Genomic DNA, 20,166 nt, shown 5'->3' on the forward strand with positions numbered 1-20,166 from the left:
TGGACAGAGGCCACAACAGGGACTCAACACAGTGCTGCGTGAAACTTCAGGAGCTGAGACAAGCATACCAGAAAGCCAAAGAATCAAATGCACGCTCACGGAGGAAGGGGCAACTGACAATTGTAGCTATCCCACAGTTCCTGCACTCTCCGAAAACCATTTGAATTCTTGGCTGAGCTCCCAAAACCTGAAGGGTCAAAAACATTGTCGCAGAAGGTTCAGGATATATGTCGTCAGCCCCCCACCCCTTCCTCTGTGAAAGCAAAGAAGAAAAAATTGTTTCTCGCCTTTTTTCAATGTCTCTGTGTCTCTACTGGATGCTGCTGGCAGATGCGGTGCTGCAGCACTACACAGCAGCACCCCCTTCCCTTCCCTTGCAGACGCAGACGGTACAGTAAGACTGGTATCCATCATCATCATTCTGTGAGTGATCCTGGCTGGCCTCTGTGAGGTCAGTCGGGGGTGCATGGACAAAAATGGGAACGACTCCAGGTCATTCTCTTCTTTTTAAGTTTTGTGTAATGGAGATTCAGTCCTGCCTGGAATATCATGGAAGCTGGAGGCTTCTGCCTCAGGCTGCTCTCCCCAGTTAGCAGCACCGTGCGGTCACGCCTACCCCTTGCTACCAGGGCTCACAATCAGATACTTAGACCTCTGCATTTTGCTGCAATAAAAAAAATTAAGCTGCCCTTTAGAACTGTCTCCCAACATACATATCCTGGGACATTTTGTATTCTACCAGTGTCAACCAAAGTCCCACACACAAATGGAGATTCAGTCCTGCCTGTGCTTCTATCCTAGTGCTTGTCACAGATTCCCATTTTCAGCTATAGGCTGAGTAAGTGTAGAATGGCGGTTCACTCTACTTTGCTGTAAACCAACAGCCCTCCCCTCCCCGCCTTGGATCTCTGCTTGCAGAGGCAATAAAGTCAGTGTTGTTTCTTATTCATGCATTCTTTATTACTTCATCACATAAATGGGGAGATAACTGCCACGGTAGCCCAGGAGGGGTGGGGAGGAGGGAAACAATGGGTGGGGTTGTTGCAGGGGCACCCCCTAGAATGGCATGCAGCTCATTATATCTGCAGGATGTATGGGGCTCTGACCCAGAGCAGCCATTTGCCTCTCTGGTTCTTTAGTAGGCTTGCCTGATATTCTAGGCAGGACTGACTCTCCATTAGACAAAATAAAGAAGAGAATGACCTGGGGAGTCATTCCCATTTTTGTCCATGCACCCCCAACCAACTTCACTGAGGCCGGCCAGAAGCACCCATGACAGCAGCAGACGGTACAGTATGACTGGTAACCATCATTGTCAACTTGCAAAGCAGCAGCCGGTACAGTAGAGCTGGTAACTGTCTTTGCTAACTTGCAAAGGCAAGAGAATGGTGCTGTGTAGCACTGCAGTACCGCGTCTGTTAACAACATCCAGTAGACATACGGTGACAGTGAAAAAAGGCTGAATAGGCTCCATGGTTGCCATGTTATGGCATCTGCCCAGGCAAACCAGAGAAAAGGGCGCGAAATGATTGCCTGCCGTTGCTTTTATGGAGAGAGAATTGACTGATGACATTTACCCATAACCACCCGTGACAAATTTTTTTTCCCCATCAGGCATTGGGAGTTCAATCCAGAATTCCAATGGGCAGGGGAGACTGTGGGAACTATGGGAAGTCAAGCTAGCCTCGGTACATGGACGCATGCCACTGAATTAATGTGCTTAGTGTGGCCACGTGCCCTCGACTTTATGCAATCTGTTTCCAAAAATCAGTTTCTGTAAAATCAGAATAATCCCATAGTGTAGACATACCCTGCTGTCTAAGGGTAACTCCTCTTCTCAGTGGCCCATGGCTATAAGTGAAAACAGTTCAAAATCTGCTGACTAATTTACCAGTGGAAGCAGATTGCTTCCTCCCCTCCAAATCTAACTGGCTAAGCAGAGTTGCTGGAAAAGAGGATCCTGAAATTCCACTGCTGCAGAGGAAAACTGTAGGAGATAATTCTCATTTGGATAAGTGAGGCTCAGACGAGATCTACTGTACATCACACCAAGATTTTCTTCCCTTGATAAACCTTGTATCACATAAGAGCACCTAAACTGCTAGATATGGTCCTCGTACTATTCACTTACTGTATCATTCATCTTATTTCCAGTCAACAGGCAAACTAGGCTAAATGGAACCAAATATTGTGCTTTTATGTGCAATGATGTACTGGTCAGGGAGCCAGTTTGACACTCACAGCTGCAGAACTCTGGTTATAATAATACTAGCACTGAGGAAGAAAAATAAAGGCAGCAGCCCTGGAGCACAGGAGTTCTGGGTCCAACGTGGAAAACAAGCAGGGGCTGAATGTCTTAGGAGAGTATTAATCAGAGTTGGATATGGAGTCCTTCACCCATGGGTCAGTGGCTTACATGTGGCCCTGGAAGGAATGGATCAAAATTACCACCCTATGTCAGTGGTCAGATGATTGTTTGCAAAGAGTTGGTCTTAGTCCATTACCTAATGGATATTTGTCCATTTCAAAAAACACTACTTGCAATTGGCCTTAATTGCCTCCCTTGTTGGCATTCTGAGCAGAGAAGGCAAGAAATGAACAGAGAGCAACCAACCATCTCACTCTGGAATTGGTATCTCCACAACAGGGCTTCAAAATACTACCAGGACAGTGAAGAAAGACCGTACAGCCAACTGTTCTTGCTCTACAGTGAATTTCCATACCCAGAGCAGGCAACATCAGTGAAGCAGTGAGGTGCCCTTTTCCACTACCTCAATTACAAAAGGAACTAGAAAAAAATTAGGAGGAGGAGGAAACTTTTCTGAAGTCTGTAAACTAGTATACTCCATATGGCATGCATCGGCCATACACACACAGGAAGTTGCAGAAGAAAGGAGGGTGTTCTGTGGAACAAGAAATTCTGCTTCCAGGGAGTGGTACTGTTGATTGACCAAGTTAATTTCAAATGCTCAACCACGCCTAACAGGAGCAGACTATTTCCACTACATACATACACTCAGCCTTTCCCAAACTGCCATGCATAACGTGGGGTTGGGGAGGAAGATGGGCAGCGTTCTGTTTCAATTCAAGGCACTTTGTTGGCATAAAACATTATGTGTTGCCAAATATAAAAACCAAACCCTTAGGACTCTGTCAGAAGCAGACAATGCATCAAGGATCTACAGAGCTTTTGAAGTTGTAACAGTGTTCATTGCTGATTTGTTGTCAGCATGCTACATGATAACATGCAATCCCTGTCTTTCTCCTACAGTTACATTTTCCTCATCACTTGAAGAGAAAGTCTTGTGTCCTTCCTAATGCAAGCCACACCCCTTTCTCTAATTGCCAGGGGGAGCCAAGGGAGTGTGCATGGTTGAGGGGATATCTTACACACATTATGCTTGGCACCTCCTACGCCAAGTTCTGTAAAGCTTTTTCATGGACCACATTTTAATAGAGAATGTCCTGTGGACAACTCTCCCCATGTGAGCATACTAGGTTGATAGAAGAGATGAACACATTCTAGCTTAACAATAGCCCTCATTTTAGCTTTGCCCATGTCTTGACTGAGCTTAAAATATTGATGTTGTGAGAGAAAGAAAACAGGAAGGCTTGGAAAAGTAGGGTACACACAGAACCAGGGTTTCTGTTGGAATGGGGATCACAGAGAACCCCTGGCATTTGGAAGGGGTCAGGTTACAGGGGGTCCCTGAAATAGAGTGGGCTAGGAGGGTGAAATACAGACAGCTTATAGGAGAGAAAGAAGGAATGCAAAGAGTCTCAGTCCAGTGTGTGTAGTAAGCTTGGCCTACAGCTACTAGTGATGAGTGTGATATAAGAACATATATAGAAGAGAAATAAAGTGTGTGACCTAATGTATTTTTAACTTTCAATATGATTTAGCAGCAAGATGTGAGAAAGCAACACCATGGGAGCAGCTTGCCCTGCATGACCAATGGACCACAGTTTGGGACCCCACTCATACATCCCTTACTGAACCCTCATCTTGGGGATCCCAAGCCCCTACCCACTAATACTCCTATCCCCTGACTTGGGGATCCGCCGCCAGCCCCCACCCCATAGATCCATACACGACCTTCCCCACAAGCCCTCCTAACAAGGGAATCACCAAAGGAGACTGACCCACCCTAGGGCCTGCCTCCCCCACAGCCACCCTGCTCCCCCCGTGCCGGGGTGGGGGGAGGGGGGAAGAGAACACCGGTGCTCAGGGCAGTGGTGGCACAGCCAGCCCGACACGCCGAGTGGCGGGGCGGGACCGGCTCAGAGCTCTGACAGGGGTCCCACCGCCGCTCACCTGCGTCCATCCTGCGACTCCTGCCTCCTGACCAGTCCCAGGGCCAGGTGGGCTGCGCCTACTGCCTCCTCCACATACACACACATAGACTGCACCCTACCCCGTCCGCTGCTGACGCCTTGAGCGGCCAATCAGAGAGCAGATCACTGCGCTTCTCAGTCGGGATAGGTCGAGAGGGGAGCTGGCCGGGTTCAGCTGCGCTGCACCGCTTCCTCATCCACATGGGGGCCGCCATTTTACTGTACGGAACGAAGAGCTCAGGTGAGGAGGAGTCATGTGGTAACAGGCTGAAGCTAGGATCGGGGAATAAGTAGGGAATGATATTTAAATGCTTTGCCATTACCGGATCTCAGCCCTATGCGCAATCTCACCCTATCACTGGAGGCTGGTCTTATACGTGGGCGCCGCCATCCTGTAGTACGGATCAGGAAAGCCCCGCCCCCTGTTTCCAATATGGCTGCCTCAGTTGAGCTTCATTCGAACCCCTTGAGTCTCCCATTCCGATCCGCTCCCCACAAGTCAACCCTCACCTCACAGAAAAATCCAGTGAGGGCATAGAGAGGGGTGCTAAGAGGTCCCCTTCCGAAGAAGATAGCGATGTACGGCGGTGCCTCGACCAAAATGGCGGCGGCCATATGGTGGTCGCCATCTTCGTTGACGGCACCTTCGTACAGAAACCCCTTCCCCGGGGAAGGGGGGCAGCTGAGGTGACCTGGCTCCGCCATCTTGTTGTACGGCTGGCCTCGGCCCCTGTGTTGGGAGGGGTGAGGGAGCTGGGGGGAAGGGCCAACTGGCCGGAGATGGTGATCTGCTGCGCGGCGGTGAATTGCTCTAACCGGCAGGGGAAGGTGCATAGAGGAGCCGTCTCCTTCCACAGGTAACAGCGGCCGCTGAAGCCGGCCCAGGTACCCCCGCCCCGACCGCCAAAGCCCGGGTCCCGCTGGAATCGCGGGGCACAGACCCGCCCCTCCCCCACCCACTGAGTGAGTGACAAACTGTACAGACACCGGCTGATCCCCCTTCTGGTCCCAACTTGAGAGATCTCCCTGACAGACAGACAGACAGACAGACATCTACCCACACCTGCCTTCACACACTGACAGACACACACTTGCTTTTCCCTCACAGGTAAAGCCATCTACTCACCCACCCCCCGCACAGGCAGCTATCCGACTTCCTTTTCCCCCACCACACACCCCTCCCGTGCCTTCCTACTTCCACAGATGGACAAGCACCTTCCCACTCCCCCGAACCACTCTCTGTCTCCCCGCGGACAGACATTCACCTACCTCTTCTCTGTCCCCTTGCAGAGCTACACCTGGTGTCCACCTGTCACTCCCCCTTCTCACACATAGGTTCATCTACCCCCTAACAGGAAGACCTGCATCTCCCACAGTCTGACACCTTTACCTCTAGGTACACCCCCAACCCCACAACTAACATGCACACCTCTACCTCCCCGTTGTCATAGACAGACACATATGGACTTACCTCCATTCCTTCATGGCCCCTGCACACAGACACACATTCACCCCCCAACGTCACACAGATAGACTAACTCACACCTTTCTCCTCCGCTAGACACAGGCTCCGTTTCTCTATCCCCAGGCCCGGCCCACAACATTTTGGCACCTGAGGCAGGGAGCTCAAATGACACCACTATACCCCTCGCTTGGGCCAAAACTTTGAAAGGTCTCAGTCTGCCTTCCTGTTCTACACCTCTCATGGTACTGCTCTGCTACCTACCCCAATAAAGGAGAACTAACAACTTAAAATGCCTTGTTCAAAAATTTTAAGTAACACTTAACTTCCAATTGCCTGAACATCAAATGCAACTTTTCTTGTCTGCATAGTAAACACTGGCATTTTTATCTGTTTGAATAATCAAAGTGGTGCTTTCCATGCCTTCTTGGTTGCAAAGATTTGAACTGCTTCCTGAAGGTCCGCGGTCTGGGATGGTTGCAAGGCTGAAACAGCGTCTCTTGTGTCATTGTGGAGGGTAGATATGTTTTTATTAACTTCAGCTTGGAGAAGCAGCGTTCTCCACTGGCAGCTGTTACAGAAAGTGGTAGAAATATCAGCAGAGCAATGAAAGCATTTGGAAAGAAGGTGGTCATCTTATTTGTGCACATATATTCCAGAATAGCCCTGTCAAGATACAAGAAATGTATCTTGAAAGGGCTTTCAGTTCATCACCTAAAATCACTTGCATCAATATCTCACGTCATCATGTGTCAACACTGTCTTTAGTGCCCTGCATTGCTGATGTAGGTCTTCCTCAGGTATAGTGAGGAGTTTTGGAATATCATACAACATCCCAAATATACTGCTGTGTTTCTTGAGCTGCATGAAACGTTCTTCAACTGACTGTATTGCACAATCTAGCACCTGGTTAAAGAATTCAACTTTGAATTGTTGTTTGGTGTCTTATGGGATTATCCCGTGCCTCGTAATCAAAATGTCTTCTTCTTTGGTGACGCTTGTATTCTTGAATGAGTAGGAAAATAGCTTCAGTGTGAAGTTCCTCTGCCAACTTCTGTGCACTCTTCAGAACTTTTGAAATCCCTCATCTGACTGGTAAGCCTGTAAGTATGACTTTGCTTTGTACAGTTGTTCCATTGCTCCAGATATATCAGGGTCAACAGCTTGGAGTCTCTAGCTTACAACATTTATTTCAAACAGTATGTCATGCCACAACACTAAGCCACATGGAAATTTGAAGTTATGTATGTTTCTGGTGATTCCATTTCCCTCTGCCACTGTTCTCCCACAAACAGTTCCTGTCATAGCATTATACTCCATAATGGCAAATTTGGCATCATCTATCTTCTCAGTTTGGTGTTTGATAGGCTTTATCGCCTCCACTCGACTTTCCCATTGTGTAGCACTCAGTGGTTTCAGTGTCAGAGAGGATGTTCCTAGATGTTGCTTCAAAATTTGCCATTGATGAGCTGATGCAGAGAAAAATACATAGATGCTTTGAATTACATTAAAAAATTCAGCAGCCTCTCTAGAAGCTGATGCTGCATCACTGACCACCAAGTTCAATGAATGAGAACGGCATGGGACAAAAAAAGCTTGAGGGTTTAACTCTCAGATCTGTGTATGCACTCCTCTGTTCTTTCCTCACATGTTAGCACCATTATCGTAGGCCTGACCTCTCCTGTCAGCTATCGCAGTTCTAATATCTTCCAGCTTTTTAAGAAGCATATTTGTCATACCAGCTCCTGTAGTATCATCAGTGTCAATAAATTCTAGAAAATGCTCTCTGACAGTCACCATTGCAGGGACATTTTCACTAGGTTCTGTTGTTACAAAACGCACCATTAAAGTCATTTGTTCCATATGGCTGATGTCAGGTCTGCAGTCCAGAATAACAGAGTAATATCTTGCTGATTTCCAACCTGCCACAAACTTCTGTTTGACTTTAGTTGCCAGTAACCCTACGATCTCACTTTGAATTGTTTTTCCATGGTAGTGGTGTGTGTACATTTCTTGGGTGATGACTCTTCTTAGATGCTCCTGGAGTACAGCATCAAACTCAGCCATCAGCTCCATAATTGTAAGGAAGTTTCCATTGTTTGGCACATACAGCTGATCTGAGGTGCCACGCTGTGCTAGGTTTTGGGTTGCCATTGTGCAAATGCTTGCTATGAGCCTTCTCCAACCATTTTGCCAGTAAAGAGACTCTGATGCAATCTTCTCTTGATGCTGATCATCTATGGTGGCCTTTAACTTTAGTCTCATCTCAAGCTCTTTCCACCTATAGAATGCTCTCCGGTGATTTGCTGCCTTCTCATGGCATGCCAGATTTCTGGCGAGATTTTTCCAGTCCTTTGTTCCTGTAGAACCCAGTGTGGCTGGAACATTAGACTGGAAGATTTTGCAACAAAAACAGTATGCAGCATTCTGGGTTTTTGAGTACATAAGCCATGGCCTCTCCACTTTGTCACCATTGGGGATTTCTCGCCAGTAATGTGTTGGATGGAAACTTCTATTTTCATTGTCTTTGGGGAACATGAAGTTTTTCACTTGCTGTGGCCCATGCAATACAAGGAAGTCCCTCAGGCTACTGCTCAAGTGGGTCCACAGTCCCGGATCATCTAGACTTAAGGAACTAACCTCAGCAGCAGCTGTTTCTTTCCCCTCACCACACTCTTCTCTGATCTACACTTTTCTTCAGGAATGTGTCTGGTTACATTTATTTGAGATGGAGATATGGATGCTGCAGTAGCTGCCAGGTCACCTGCATACTGACTAACTGAAAGATCAGGCATCTCCTCACCACTCACGTCCTCACTGAGGCCGGAAGGCTCACCGTGAACATTTGTGTCTATGTATCTCAGGAGAGCTTCTTCCTGCTTAGATAGAAAAGCTTCCTTTGCTTTCTTTTTTTTTTCTGAATGCTGCCCCACAGGGGTGGTTTCTTCTTTCACTCCTGACTGCTGTTCTTTGCCAGCTATAGTGGCTCTCAACACTCACTGGAAGGGGACAAATAAGCAGGCTGGTAGCAGGGCCTGAGTGAGGGAAGATAACAGTGTCTTAAGGACCTAACTGACTCCTACTACTTCAGTTAACTGCCTGTTCTCCTCAAGTGGGTTCAGGGAAGCAGCAGGAAGCTCCCTGAGAAGCTGGTGTTAATCAGTCCAGGCTCCTGGAGGTGCTAGAGAGGTACATAACAGGCTCCTCTTCCTCTCTCTCCCTGAAGCTCCTGCTGCTTTCTGTTATTCCCTCTCACCTTTTCTCCTGCCTGCCTGTTATGTCTCTTGTGCCCTCCTTCCTCCAGCACAGCACTCCACCATCTCTGTGCATCTAGAGCAGAGAGAATACATATGCACCAGCAGCAGACACCATTTTCTACACTCTGGGTCCTAGTGGCGCACCCAACCCCACAATCTGGCACCTGAAGTGGCCGCCTCAATTCACCTCATGGTAAGGCCAGCCCCATCTATCCCCAACAAGACAGGGAGTTAGACACATGCCAAACTCCTATCCTATCTCTCCAACATAAATACACAGAGCTGCATCTGTCATCCATCCTCCTAAGATAAAGAGTCCCAGCTATCCTCCATCCCCAGATGCACATACACCTTCTCATTTCCCCCTCCTCAGACTGCCAGGTACTCACCTACTCTTGCCTTCCACTCTTTGCAGGTTTCCCACTGACCAGTGTAACTGTTTAGTCCTGCAATGTTCTTAGATGGTTGATGAGGGACTCTCATGTTTCTTCCTCTCCTGTCAGATGCACACATTTTATCCTCCCCTTTCTCTCCTGCCCCAGCACATGTATTTCCTGAACCCCAACAAATCTCCAACTGGACAGCATATAAATATTTAATCTGGCTTTACCTTTAGGACCATGATGGGGGACATAAACATTCTTCTTTGATTCACTGATACACATTGCTCCCCCTATGTCTGCCCCCAGCCAGTGTAACTGCTTAGCCCTGCTGTGCACTCAGAGTTGTTGATATGGAGGACAGAATGCCATCTCTGTCTCTCACATCTCCCTTTCCTACTTCTTGCCCTCCAGTACTCTACTTTTTTCCTCCCTCTCAGACACACACACTTCCCAATATCACCACCCCTGCAGATTTTCCTGTAGCAGGCATCCTAACTGTTATGTTCTTATGCTGTTGATGAATGAGGGATGCATGCTTCCTTTCCCCACTGTTCTCTTTACCCCTTTGGCCTGGTCTGCATTAGAAAATATGTTGTTTAAGCATTTCATAATTTTAAACAGTCGAGTTAGCTGACCATGACTGCAGTCAGCATGGACAAGGATAAGTCGTGTTTGATATGATGAGAGAGTTAATCATGAAATCTAGCTGGCAGCATGTTGAACATGACTTGTCTGCACTGACCACAAAGCCCTGGTCAGTCTATGTTGGCTAACTGTGTTGGTAAAAATCATGGTTAAGCACAATAACATTAGCTAATATAAACAAGACCTAAAATGCATTCCCCTCCCACTCTCCAATGTGTTTTCTTCCCTGCAGGTCTCCCCCTAGACGTATGTCCAGTCTACATTATAAAAACTTTGCTGATATAACTACACTGGCAAACTCTCCTAGTTAACATGCAGCTTATACCATCAAGAATGCTTTTACTGGTATAGTTTATTTTGTTCAGGGAGCTAGTATAAGATATACTGACAAAGCACTTTTTTGCTGGCATAATTATGTCTACATTAAGGCTTTTGTTGGTATAAAAATGTTGTACAAAAAAAAATCACACCCCTCTCTCACATTGCTATTCTAGCAAAAGTTTCTAGTGTAGACCTGCCTGTGGTAACTCTGCTTATGCTATTGATGAGGAACACACACTTGGATTTCCCCCCCTCCAAGCTCTCCACTGGCTAAGGAAACTTCAGCTAAGTCTTGTTATAGCCCAAGGCTGGCGTTAAGGGCTGTAGACATGCACATTTTCCCCACTGCATGTCTCAGCTAGTATGTGTAATAGTCTTGTTATGTACCGTCATGGTGGTGATGTGGGATGCACACAATCTTGCCCTCCTCTTATGTCTTTGCTGAACGATAAGACATTTTGGCCCAGAATGAACAGTAGGGAAAGAGATTCCATGAGTTACATACAAACAGCTTTCTTTCTGGGACGTATTCTATTGCTGCAGGTGGCATCCAAGATAAACTCCATTAAAGAAATGCTCTGTAGTAGTAGTCTTTTTCTCTTCCAAAAAACCCAGGATAAAAATATTGCTTTCCTCTTGTAGTTAAAAACTGAAGACAATTCAAGAGCAAATTATATACAACACTTGTTTGTAATGAAATTCCTGTGCACAAAATGAGTAATACTAACATAGTAATACTAACTATGCTGATTCTGTTCTGTATGTCTGTTACTTAAATCTGCAGATACATAAGCTGTCTCTTTTTTATTATGCAGAGCTGTTAATCTTTATATCCATTATGCTTTATTGTATGAATTTTGTGATTTGTTTTGCCATTTTTTGACATTTCAGAAAGTTCTTCTGATTATTTTTGGTTTGCAAGATTGCTGAGTAATCATAGTTGGTTTGGGTAATATTGGTATTCCTGCCTGAACACATTCACCTCAGACGCTCTCTTAAAATAGTGGGCCATGTGGTCCAAAGTCGCAAACATTCAAATGGAACTATTCAGGCAGACACCTGTACTTGCATGTAGCCCATGGTCTCTGTATAGGTGCAGGGGTCCATGTGCCTAGATCCAAATGTAACCTTAGGATTGGTAATGCTAAGCAAAAATTCAAAATTAAGATGACTTTTGCGAGCCCATTTCAAACTGTATCTTGTATGCCTAGTTTAATTTTTAATTTTTCTTCCCTCATGGGATATGAAAATCTACAGAATTCCTCTCTGAAAATGATTGTGTGTGAGGTCCCTGGCTATGTTTTTGTTTTTTTGGAGAGGTGCCGTTAACAGTATAAAACAAGCATTTGTGTCAACTATAAGAAATACAGTGTGTCTAAATGCTATGATTTCTTGGCATTGAGGCCTGAATGTAGGATGTTTTATCTCTTGTTTAATATCCCTTCATTACTCAGTATAAACACCAGTCAGTCCCTGAAGATTGTAGATGGATTAGATTGTTGTTCGGGGCAGAGGGTTTCATTATTCACATCTTGTCTTTCCTCACTTACAAGTAGAGTCATGGTCTCTGACTGGTCTAAATACATAGTGGAGTGGTCAGTTGCTTGCTAACTGATTTTAATAGACAGGAGCACAAAGCTAACTGATTATGTCCTCTCTGGGGAATTTAACTGTCAGCCAAGGAAATGAATATTTAGCATTCCACTGAAACTTTCAATAATCAATCATCAACCAGGCATACTCAGTACTATACTGCTTTCTAGATAATTTTGGTCCGCTAACACTAAGCTTCTTTGATTATAGAAATATCTATTTATTTTACCCTTTTTATGCTTCTTGTTTGCAGATTCCCTCTAAAGGACTCAAAACGTCTGATCCAGTGGTTAAAAGCTGTTCAAAGGGACAACTGGACTCCCACCAAGTACTCCTTTCTCTGCAGCGAGCATTTCACCAAAGATAGTTTCTCCAAACGGCTGGAAGATCAGCATCGGCTACTTAAGCCGACAGCTGTGCCAACCATCTTTCAGCTCACAGAGAAGAAAGACGACAACCAGGATTATGTCAAAAGTAGAATTAAAATAGCGGGCCAAATATCTGTGAGGGATGGAGATCAATCAAGGGAAGGAGACTGTGAGGTAGTTGAGAAAACCTCATATTCTGACCAAGACTTTATGGTAATGCAAGGGACTAAAGAGATGGAGCAAGTGACTCTGCAAGCTGAAATTGGGTCAATGTCTGAGCAAGGAGAGAATGTCTGTGGGCAGTTGGAAGGGCCTCTGAGAAGGATGTTAGTCGATAATTTAGTCTCAAAGACAGGAGTCCAGAAAAAGCCAGAAAGACCATCTATGGATGATTGTTCTGAAAGCGCTGTCCATACTGAGAGTTGGATAACAGATAGAAGTGGTATATCAATTGATGACTTCACACCTCCAGTATCTGGGGCTTGCAAATTTATTGGCTCCCTCCACTCTTACAGCTTTTCCTCTAAGCACACGAGAGAGAAGCCATCTTTCCCAAAAGAGCAACTTGAGAAGAAAAGGCCAAAGAGAGATGTGGAACCAAGCTGCAGCAGCAGTATCATGGGGCACAATAAGACCTTAGCAGAAAGCTCCCCTAATTCATCACTTACTGCAACCCCTCAGAAACCTTCCCAAAGTTTGTCAGCATCCCCTGCAGACCTTACCCCTCAGCCAGCAACAGAGGCTGTGGTAGGGCAGAAAGGAGAGACAGATGCCAACCCCATGTCAATCAATGAGGTCATCATCTCAGCCTCAGGAGCTTGCAAGCTCATTGACTCCCTCCATTCATACTGTTTCTCCTCTAGGCAAAGCAAAAACGAAGTGTGCTGCCTACGGGAGCAGGTGGAGAAAAAGAATGGAGAGCTGAAGCTGTTGAGGCAGAGAATCAGCCGCTCTGACAGTCAAGTCAAGAAGCTGAAGGAGAAGCTGGATGAACTAGAGAAGATCAGTTTCCCATACTTGAACAGTCTGCTGTCCCAGGACTGTGGTCAGTACCCTCAGTGCCTTTGTAATTGGGGCAGAATTCATTCTTTCGGTTAAAGTAAGAGGCTATCTAGTTAAAGTGCACATCTTTTGTGTCATCTCTCATCTAGGGTAGTGTGTTTTGCCTTGCTTCTAAATAGAAAGTACTCCAATTAGCTTCTACTTTCCCTTCCCCGGCCATTTTTAACTAGTTCAATTTCTACTTGAAGCTGATCATAAAGACCATAAGGATTTATTTGTCATGTTTAAGGAGCTAGAAGTCTGCTAGGGCCTAATTTTAAAGCCCAACTAGACCACAGTGAATCTAAGCCCAACCCTAGCTCGTTGAGTTGTTTCATAATGACCCGAATTTGACACTTGTTGTCAGGTGAGTCCCACTGGGTTTGGGTAAGGTTGCAAGCATCTATCTGACAATGTTGTCTCCACCCAACCCATCACTTCCTATCCCTGTTGTGCTGGACTTTGGGCTCAGGAGCCCTGGATCCCTCACCCCAACCTCACACTCTGCTTATCCTGTGGGAGGCTGTAGCAGTGGCACTGCTGGGTGTAGACACTACATGATACGTCACGCTCCAACAGGGCTCCTTCCTGCAACATTGGGGTGGTCAATCCTAGAAGCACTCCTCCAGGATCTTGGCCATCTGGCAGTGGCTCTGGACATCTCCAGTGCCTCAGCCCAGGCAGCTTTGTGGGGGCAAGCACTGAGCCTGCCCAGCCAGCCCATGCATCAGGCCAGCCAAGTCAGCATCATCTCTCTCTTGCCATGTTGCCATGTGTGTGCAGGTGCCCCATCCTGACCTGCAAGGCAGTGCAGAGTGGATGCCGGGAACACTCCAAGTCTTCTCTCGGCATCCTGGCACTGCTGTGGCCTCCTGTTCAGGATGACAAAGGCTTCTTCCCATGCAGCTGTCCCAGAATGCCTGGTACTGCAACTTCCCCAACCAGCCGCCACCACCTCCATTGGGTTCTGGGGACAGGGATCCTTTGTCTCTCCCTTCAGCCTGGTGCCAGCCTAGCTCTCTCGTAGCCGGAATTTGTCCCAAGCCCGAGAGTGTTGAGTTCTTTTCATATCCCACACAAACCTGACACTTGTAGTTGGGTCCTGTCAGGTTGCAAGCCTCTATAAGGAACCTGTTCTCTGCAGTCAAAGTTTGTGTGTGACTTAGTATCCACTGTCATTAGCAATTCACTAGATACACATTGTGCAGTGCCTGGTTGTATGGAGTGCAGTGGGCTGCATTCAGTGAAGCCGAGCCTCCCAGCACCATCTTATTTGACTCTTTTTCAACCATGTTTCACAATCTGATAATCTGTAAGTGGACTGGCATAGATCCTAGGTGTTTGAGAAGCCCCCAATAGCCTTTTATCTTGATTTAAGAAGTAGTTTAGTTCTTGTCTCTTAATAATTGCATTGCAAAGAGTTCTTAGGACAGGGTTTCTCAAACAGGGGTCGCCGCTTCTGTAGAGAGAGCCCCTGGCGGGCTGGGCCGGTGTATTTACCTGCCCCGTCCACAGGTCCGGCCAATTGCGGCTCCCACTGGCTGCGGATTGCTGCTCCGGGCCAATGGGAACTGCCGGAAGCGGCGTGGGCCGAGGGATGTACTGGGCCCTGCTTCCAGCAACTCCCATTGGCCCAGAGCAGCGATCCACGGCCAGTGGGAGCCACGATCGGCCAGACCTGTGGATGGGGGCAGGTAAACACACTGGCCCGGCCCACCAAGGACTTTCCCTATGGAAGCGGCGACCCCTGTTTGATAAATCCTGTCTTAGGATAAGAATAGGATAGAACATAATACTCAAAATATTATAATGCTGTTACATAAATCAATAGCATGCTCTCACCTGGAATGCTGTATTTAGCTCATCTCCAAAAAGTTATAGCAGAAATTGCAGGGGCCAGAGACAGGTGACTAAACTGATTAAGGCTATGCTGCCACAGACTTCCTGTGTGACCTTGGGCAAGTCACTCAGGCCTGGTCTGCACTTAAAAATTGGGTCAGCAGAACTATGGTGCTCAAGGGTATGAAAAATTTATACTCCTGAGTGCTATATCTCTGCCAACCTAGCCCCCAGTATAAGCACAGCTAGATCAACGGAAAAATTCTTCCATCGACCTAGCTACCGCTGCTGTGGGAGGTGGATTAACTACAGCAACAGAAAAGCTCCTTCTGTCACTGTAGGAAACCTCCACAGAAGTAGCGCCTATAGCGTAAACATAGCCTTAGTCTTCCTGTGCCTCAGTTCCCTCACCATAAAATGTGGCTAATAGTTACTCTAAATTAGCTGTTACCACTCAAGAAAGAGATCTTGGAATCATTGTGAATGGTTTCTAAAAACATCCACAGAATGTGCAGCGGCAGTTAAAAAAGCGAACAGACTCATCTTGAAGAAAGGGATAGATAGTAAGACAGAAAATATCATATTGCCTTTCTATAAATCCATGGTATGCCTACATCTTGAATACTGTGTGCAGATGTGGTCACCCCATCTCAAAAAAGATATACTGGAATTGGGAAAGGTTCAAAAACAAAAATGATTAGGGGTAGGGAACAGCTTCCATATGAGGAGAGATTAATAAAATTATGACTTTTCAGCTTGAAAAAGAGGTGACTAAGGGAGGATATGATAGAAGTCTATAAAATCATGACTGGTGTGGAGAAAGTAAGTAAGTGTTATTTACTCCTTCTCATAACACAAGAACTAGGGGTCACCAAATGAAATTAATAGGCAGCAGGTTTAAAACAAACAAAAGGAAGTATTTCTTCACACAGTGCACAGTCAACCTGTGGAACTCTTTGCCAGCGGATGTTGTGAAGGCCAAGACTATAACAAGGTTCAAAAAATAGCTAGATAAATTCATGGAGGATAGGTCAATCAATAGCTATTAGCCTGGATGGGCAGGGATGGTGTCCCTGACCTCTGTTTGCCAGAAGCTGGGAGACAGGGAATGGATCATTTGATGATTATCTATTCTGTCCATTCCTTCTGGGGCACATGGCATTGGCCACTGTCGGAAGACAGGATACTGGGTTGATGGACCTTTGGTCTGACCCAGTGTGGCCGTTCTTATGATATGGAGAGACTTCTGTTTGAGAAGAGAGTGAGAAGTCTAGGACTGTTTAGAGGAGATGAATAAGGAGGGGTATAAGATAGAGGTATATGAAATAATGAATGCTATGGAAACAGTAAATCACCATTTTCTGTTTATTCCTTTTTATTTTACAAGAACAAGGAGGCATAAAATTGGGTCACAATTTTAAAACTGATAAACTTTTACATAATGAATAATTAATTTATGGAACTCATTGTCACAAAATATCTTTTAGGCCAAGAATTTAGTAGGATTCAAAAGAGGAGTAGACCTCTAGATGAATACACAGAACATCCAGAATTATGTTACAAAGGATACATATGTCATGGAGTCCCCGGGCGATGCTTTGGAACTGCTCCCCACAAAGCCAGTCAGGACTTTGGGGAGCCTCCTCTCCCTTGGAGCAGACTGTCTTCAGGACAAGAAGCTCACATGGCTTCACCTTCCTTGGTCCGACCTTGGAGCATTCAGCATATGCCCCTCCGTGTGCTTCCCACAGCGAGTCTGCCTAGGCGGGGTCCTGGAGAAGCCACAGGGTCCTGCACCCCCACTTCGCAGTCAGACATGACTCTTAGCCAACCAGTAAAACAGAGGTTTATTAGATGACAGGAACATGGTCTAAAACATAGCTTGTAGGTACAGAGAACGGGACCCCTCAGCCGGGTCCATTCTGGGGGCCAGCGAGCCAGACAACCCCATTTGCCCTCACTTCCCGTCCCCAGCCAGCTCCAAACTGAAACCCCCTCCAGCCCCTCCTTCTCTGCTGAGTTCCTTTCCTGTGCCTCACCTCTTTGTTCTCCCACACATTTAGCATCCCCTTGCAGGGGGGAAAGGCCCAGGCCATTAGTTGCCAGGAGACAGAGTGTCAGCAAGAAACTGAGGCACCCACACAATATTCAGAGGAAACATTAAGAACAGTCCCACTTCGTCACAACATAATATAAAGGATAGAAACCCTCATTCTTCAGAGCATAAGTCAGCCCCCAACTGACAGTGTTGGGAAGAAAAACTTTCCCTAGGGGTTTTCCATTCTGAGGTTTCTTACCTCTTCCTCTGAAGCTTCTAGTACTAGCCAGTGTCAGAGACAGGATACTGGTGTAAATGGATGACTGCTCTGATCCAGTGTGGCAATTCCTATCTTTAAGCTCAACTAAGATAATATAAACTACCTGCTTATATTTAGGGTTGCCACCCAACCTTATTTTTCCATGAGAAGGTCCCAATTTTAATAGGTCCTTCCCATGGAAAAATCCCACATTTTAACATAGGTGGAAAAAATATCACTAAAGTCATGTCAAGGTTGGGTGTTTTTTGTTTGTCCCTGCAGGATTACATAGTAGAAGTGAAGCCATTCAAAATTTGTAACTTCATGCAGGGTTTCCAACAATACTATAAACCACAAAGTCAAAGCTTAAATAGCTAGTAGCACATGTCACTAAAACTCTTTAACAGGCTTGTGATTGGTACCTTTTGATGCATATTTTTATACTCTTTGTGTGTCAATATAAAAGAATATTTTAATTTAAACTGCTAGACAAATTTTTTAGGTTTACATAATTTGCCTTAATATTTTTTTAATAAATTCACATTTGTTGGAACTCCTACAAATGAGCTTCTTATAAAATTGGTCCTTTGAAAGATGCTTTGCCCTAATTTAGGAAGCACCATGACTAATTTTCTGAAATACATGTGCTGTATATTGGAGGACAAGAATCAAACCTTTTTAATAGGAGTTCTGAAAATTGCCAGATCCAATATTTTTCCAAGATAGAAAGCAATATGTAGATAATCAAACAAATTCTAAGTGACTATAAATTGTTTAATGCATAAAGTTTACATTGGTAAAGTTTTAACTGTTGTCCATAAATCTTAAAGAAGAGTTTATTTTAATCTTAGCATTCTGTTGGCATGTACCACCTACTCACGCTTCTGTCTTCTTGTTTATATAGTATTAAAAAAGCCCTAATAAAACTGCAGCCAACTGTCAAGTTGGGCAGTTTATATTTTGTATGAGTGCTGAGGGTAGATTGATACACAAAGCTAAATTGAGAGTGCTTTTCATTTCCTGAGAATCACATAAAGGAGACCCCATAATTTATCAGTTAAGTAATAATACTATTGGAATAGAGAAAGTGAATGAGGTAATATATTTTATTGTATACCTGCTGGGGGTGGAAGAGACAAGTTTTTGAGCTACCCAGAATTGTTCTTCATGTCTGTGTGGCCATGAATGACAGCTTGGGAAACATGCAGTTAAGGCTGAAACATTGCTTTGTTTTGTCTGAACTCTGAGTTGGGAAGGGCATGTCTCCCTTACCACAGCAGTTTTATCAGTTTGCATTTCAGTCAGAATGTGGTATATTTCCAGTGAAAATGTACAGCCAAACTTGCATGTTTCTTTTCTAAACATATGGCCTGTGAGGATGTGAGACCTGGGAGATGGGTTGGAAACAGGAGGGAGCACAGGCTATAATAGCAGAGAGGAAGGAGGGTCAGGGCAAAGCTGGGAGGCAAGATCAAACCAGTATCTTAGATGCCTTTATACAAATGCAAGAAGTATGGGTAATAAGTAGGAAGAACTGGAAGTGCTAATAAATAAATACAACTATGACATTATTGGCATTACTGAAACTTGGTGGGATAATACACACGACTGGAATGTTGGTGTGGATGGGTATATTTTGCTCAGGAAGGATAGACAGGGGAAAAAGGGAGGAGGTGTTGCCTTATATATTAAAAATGTACACACTTGGACTGAGGTGGAGATGGACATAGGAGACGGAAGGGTGGAGAGTCTCTGGGTTAGGCTAAAAGGGGTAAAAAACACAGGTGATGTCGTGCTGGGAGTCTACTACAGGCCACCTAATCAGGTGGAAGAGGTGGATGAGGCTTTTTTCAAACAACTAACAAAATCATCCAAAGCCCAAGATTTGGTGGTGATGGGGGACTTCAACTATCCAGATATATGTTGGGAAAATAACACCGCGGGGCACAGACTATCCAATAAGTTCCTGGACTGCATTGCAGACAACTTTTTATTTCAGAAAGTTGAAAAAGCTACTAGGGGGGAAGCTGTGCTAGACTTGATTTTAACCAATAGGGAGGAACTTGTTGAGAATTTAAAAGTAGAAGGAAGCTTGGGTGAAAGTGATCATGAAATCATAGAATTTGCAATTCTAAGGAAGGGTAGAAAGGAGTACAGCAGAATAGAGACAATGGATTTCAGGAAGGCGGATTTTGGTAAGCTCAGAGAGCTGATAGGCAAGGTCCCATGGGAATCAAGACTGAGGGGAAAAACAACTGAGGAAAGTTGGCAGTTTTTCAAAGGGACGCTATTAAGGGCCCAAAAGCAAGTTATTCCGATGGTTAGGAAAGATAGAAAATGTGGCAAAAGACCACCTTGGCTTACCCTTGAGATCTTGCATGACCTACAAAATAAAAAGGTGTCATATAAAAAATGGAAACTAGGTCAGATCACGAAGGATGAATATAGGCAAATAACACAGGAATGCAGAGGCAAGATTAGAAAAGCAAAGGCACAAAATGAACTCAAACTAGCTATGGGAATAAAGGGAAACAAGAAGACTTTTTATCAATACATTAGAAGCAAGAGGAAGACCAAGGACAGGGTAGGCCCACTGCTCAATGAGGAGGGGGTAACAGTAACGGG

The 20,166-nt window shown here is 45.3% G+C and overlaps 2 protein-coding genes across 7 annotated transcripts in view; one reads left to right on the forward strand and one right to left on the reverse strand.

The window, feature by feature from the left end:
* The window catches only part of ATG4B (autophagy related 4B cysteine peptidase), a 52,846-nt gene extending 48,400 nt beyond the window's left edge, over positions 1-4,446 (reverse strand). Inside the window, 1 exon segment of the mRNA XM_030576627.1 lies at positions 4,316-4,446. Within this exon segment, the coding sequence (XP_030432487.1) occupies positions 4,316-4,325 (10 nt within the window). The 5' untranslated portion in view covers positions 4,326-4,446.
* Positions 4,447-4,999: 553 nt separating this feature from the next.
* THAP4 (THAP domain containing 4) overlaps positions 5,000-20,166 on the forward strand; it is a 139,448-nt gene continuing 124,281 nt past the window's right edge. For 2 of the 6 annotated variants that reach the window (XM_030576620.1, XM_030576622.1), the window contains exons 1-2: positions 5,000-5,192; positions 12,250-13,409. In XM_030576620.1, coding sequence (XP_030432480.1) covers positions 5,116-5,192; positions 12,250-13,409 — 1,237 coding nt within the window. In that variant the 5' untranslated portion in view covers positions 5,000-5,115. The remainder of the gene's footprint in view (positions 5,193-12,249; positions 13,410-20,166) is intronic. The other 4 variants (XM_030576624.1, XM_030576625.1, XM_030576621.1 and 1 more) reach the window with 3 other exon arrangements.

Source organism: Gopherus evgoodei, chromosome 9 (assembly GCF_007399415.2).
Source record: "Gopherus evgoodei ecotype Sinaloan lineage chromosome 9, rGopEvg1_v1.p, whole genome shotgun sequence".
Classification (NCBI taxonomy): domain Eukaryota; kingdom Metazoa; phylum Chordata; order Testudines; family Testudinidae; genus Gopherus; species Gopherus evgoodei.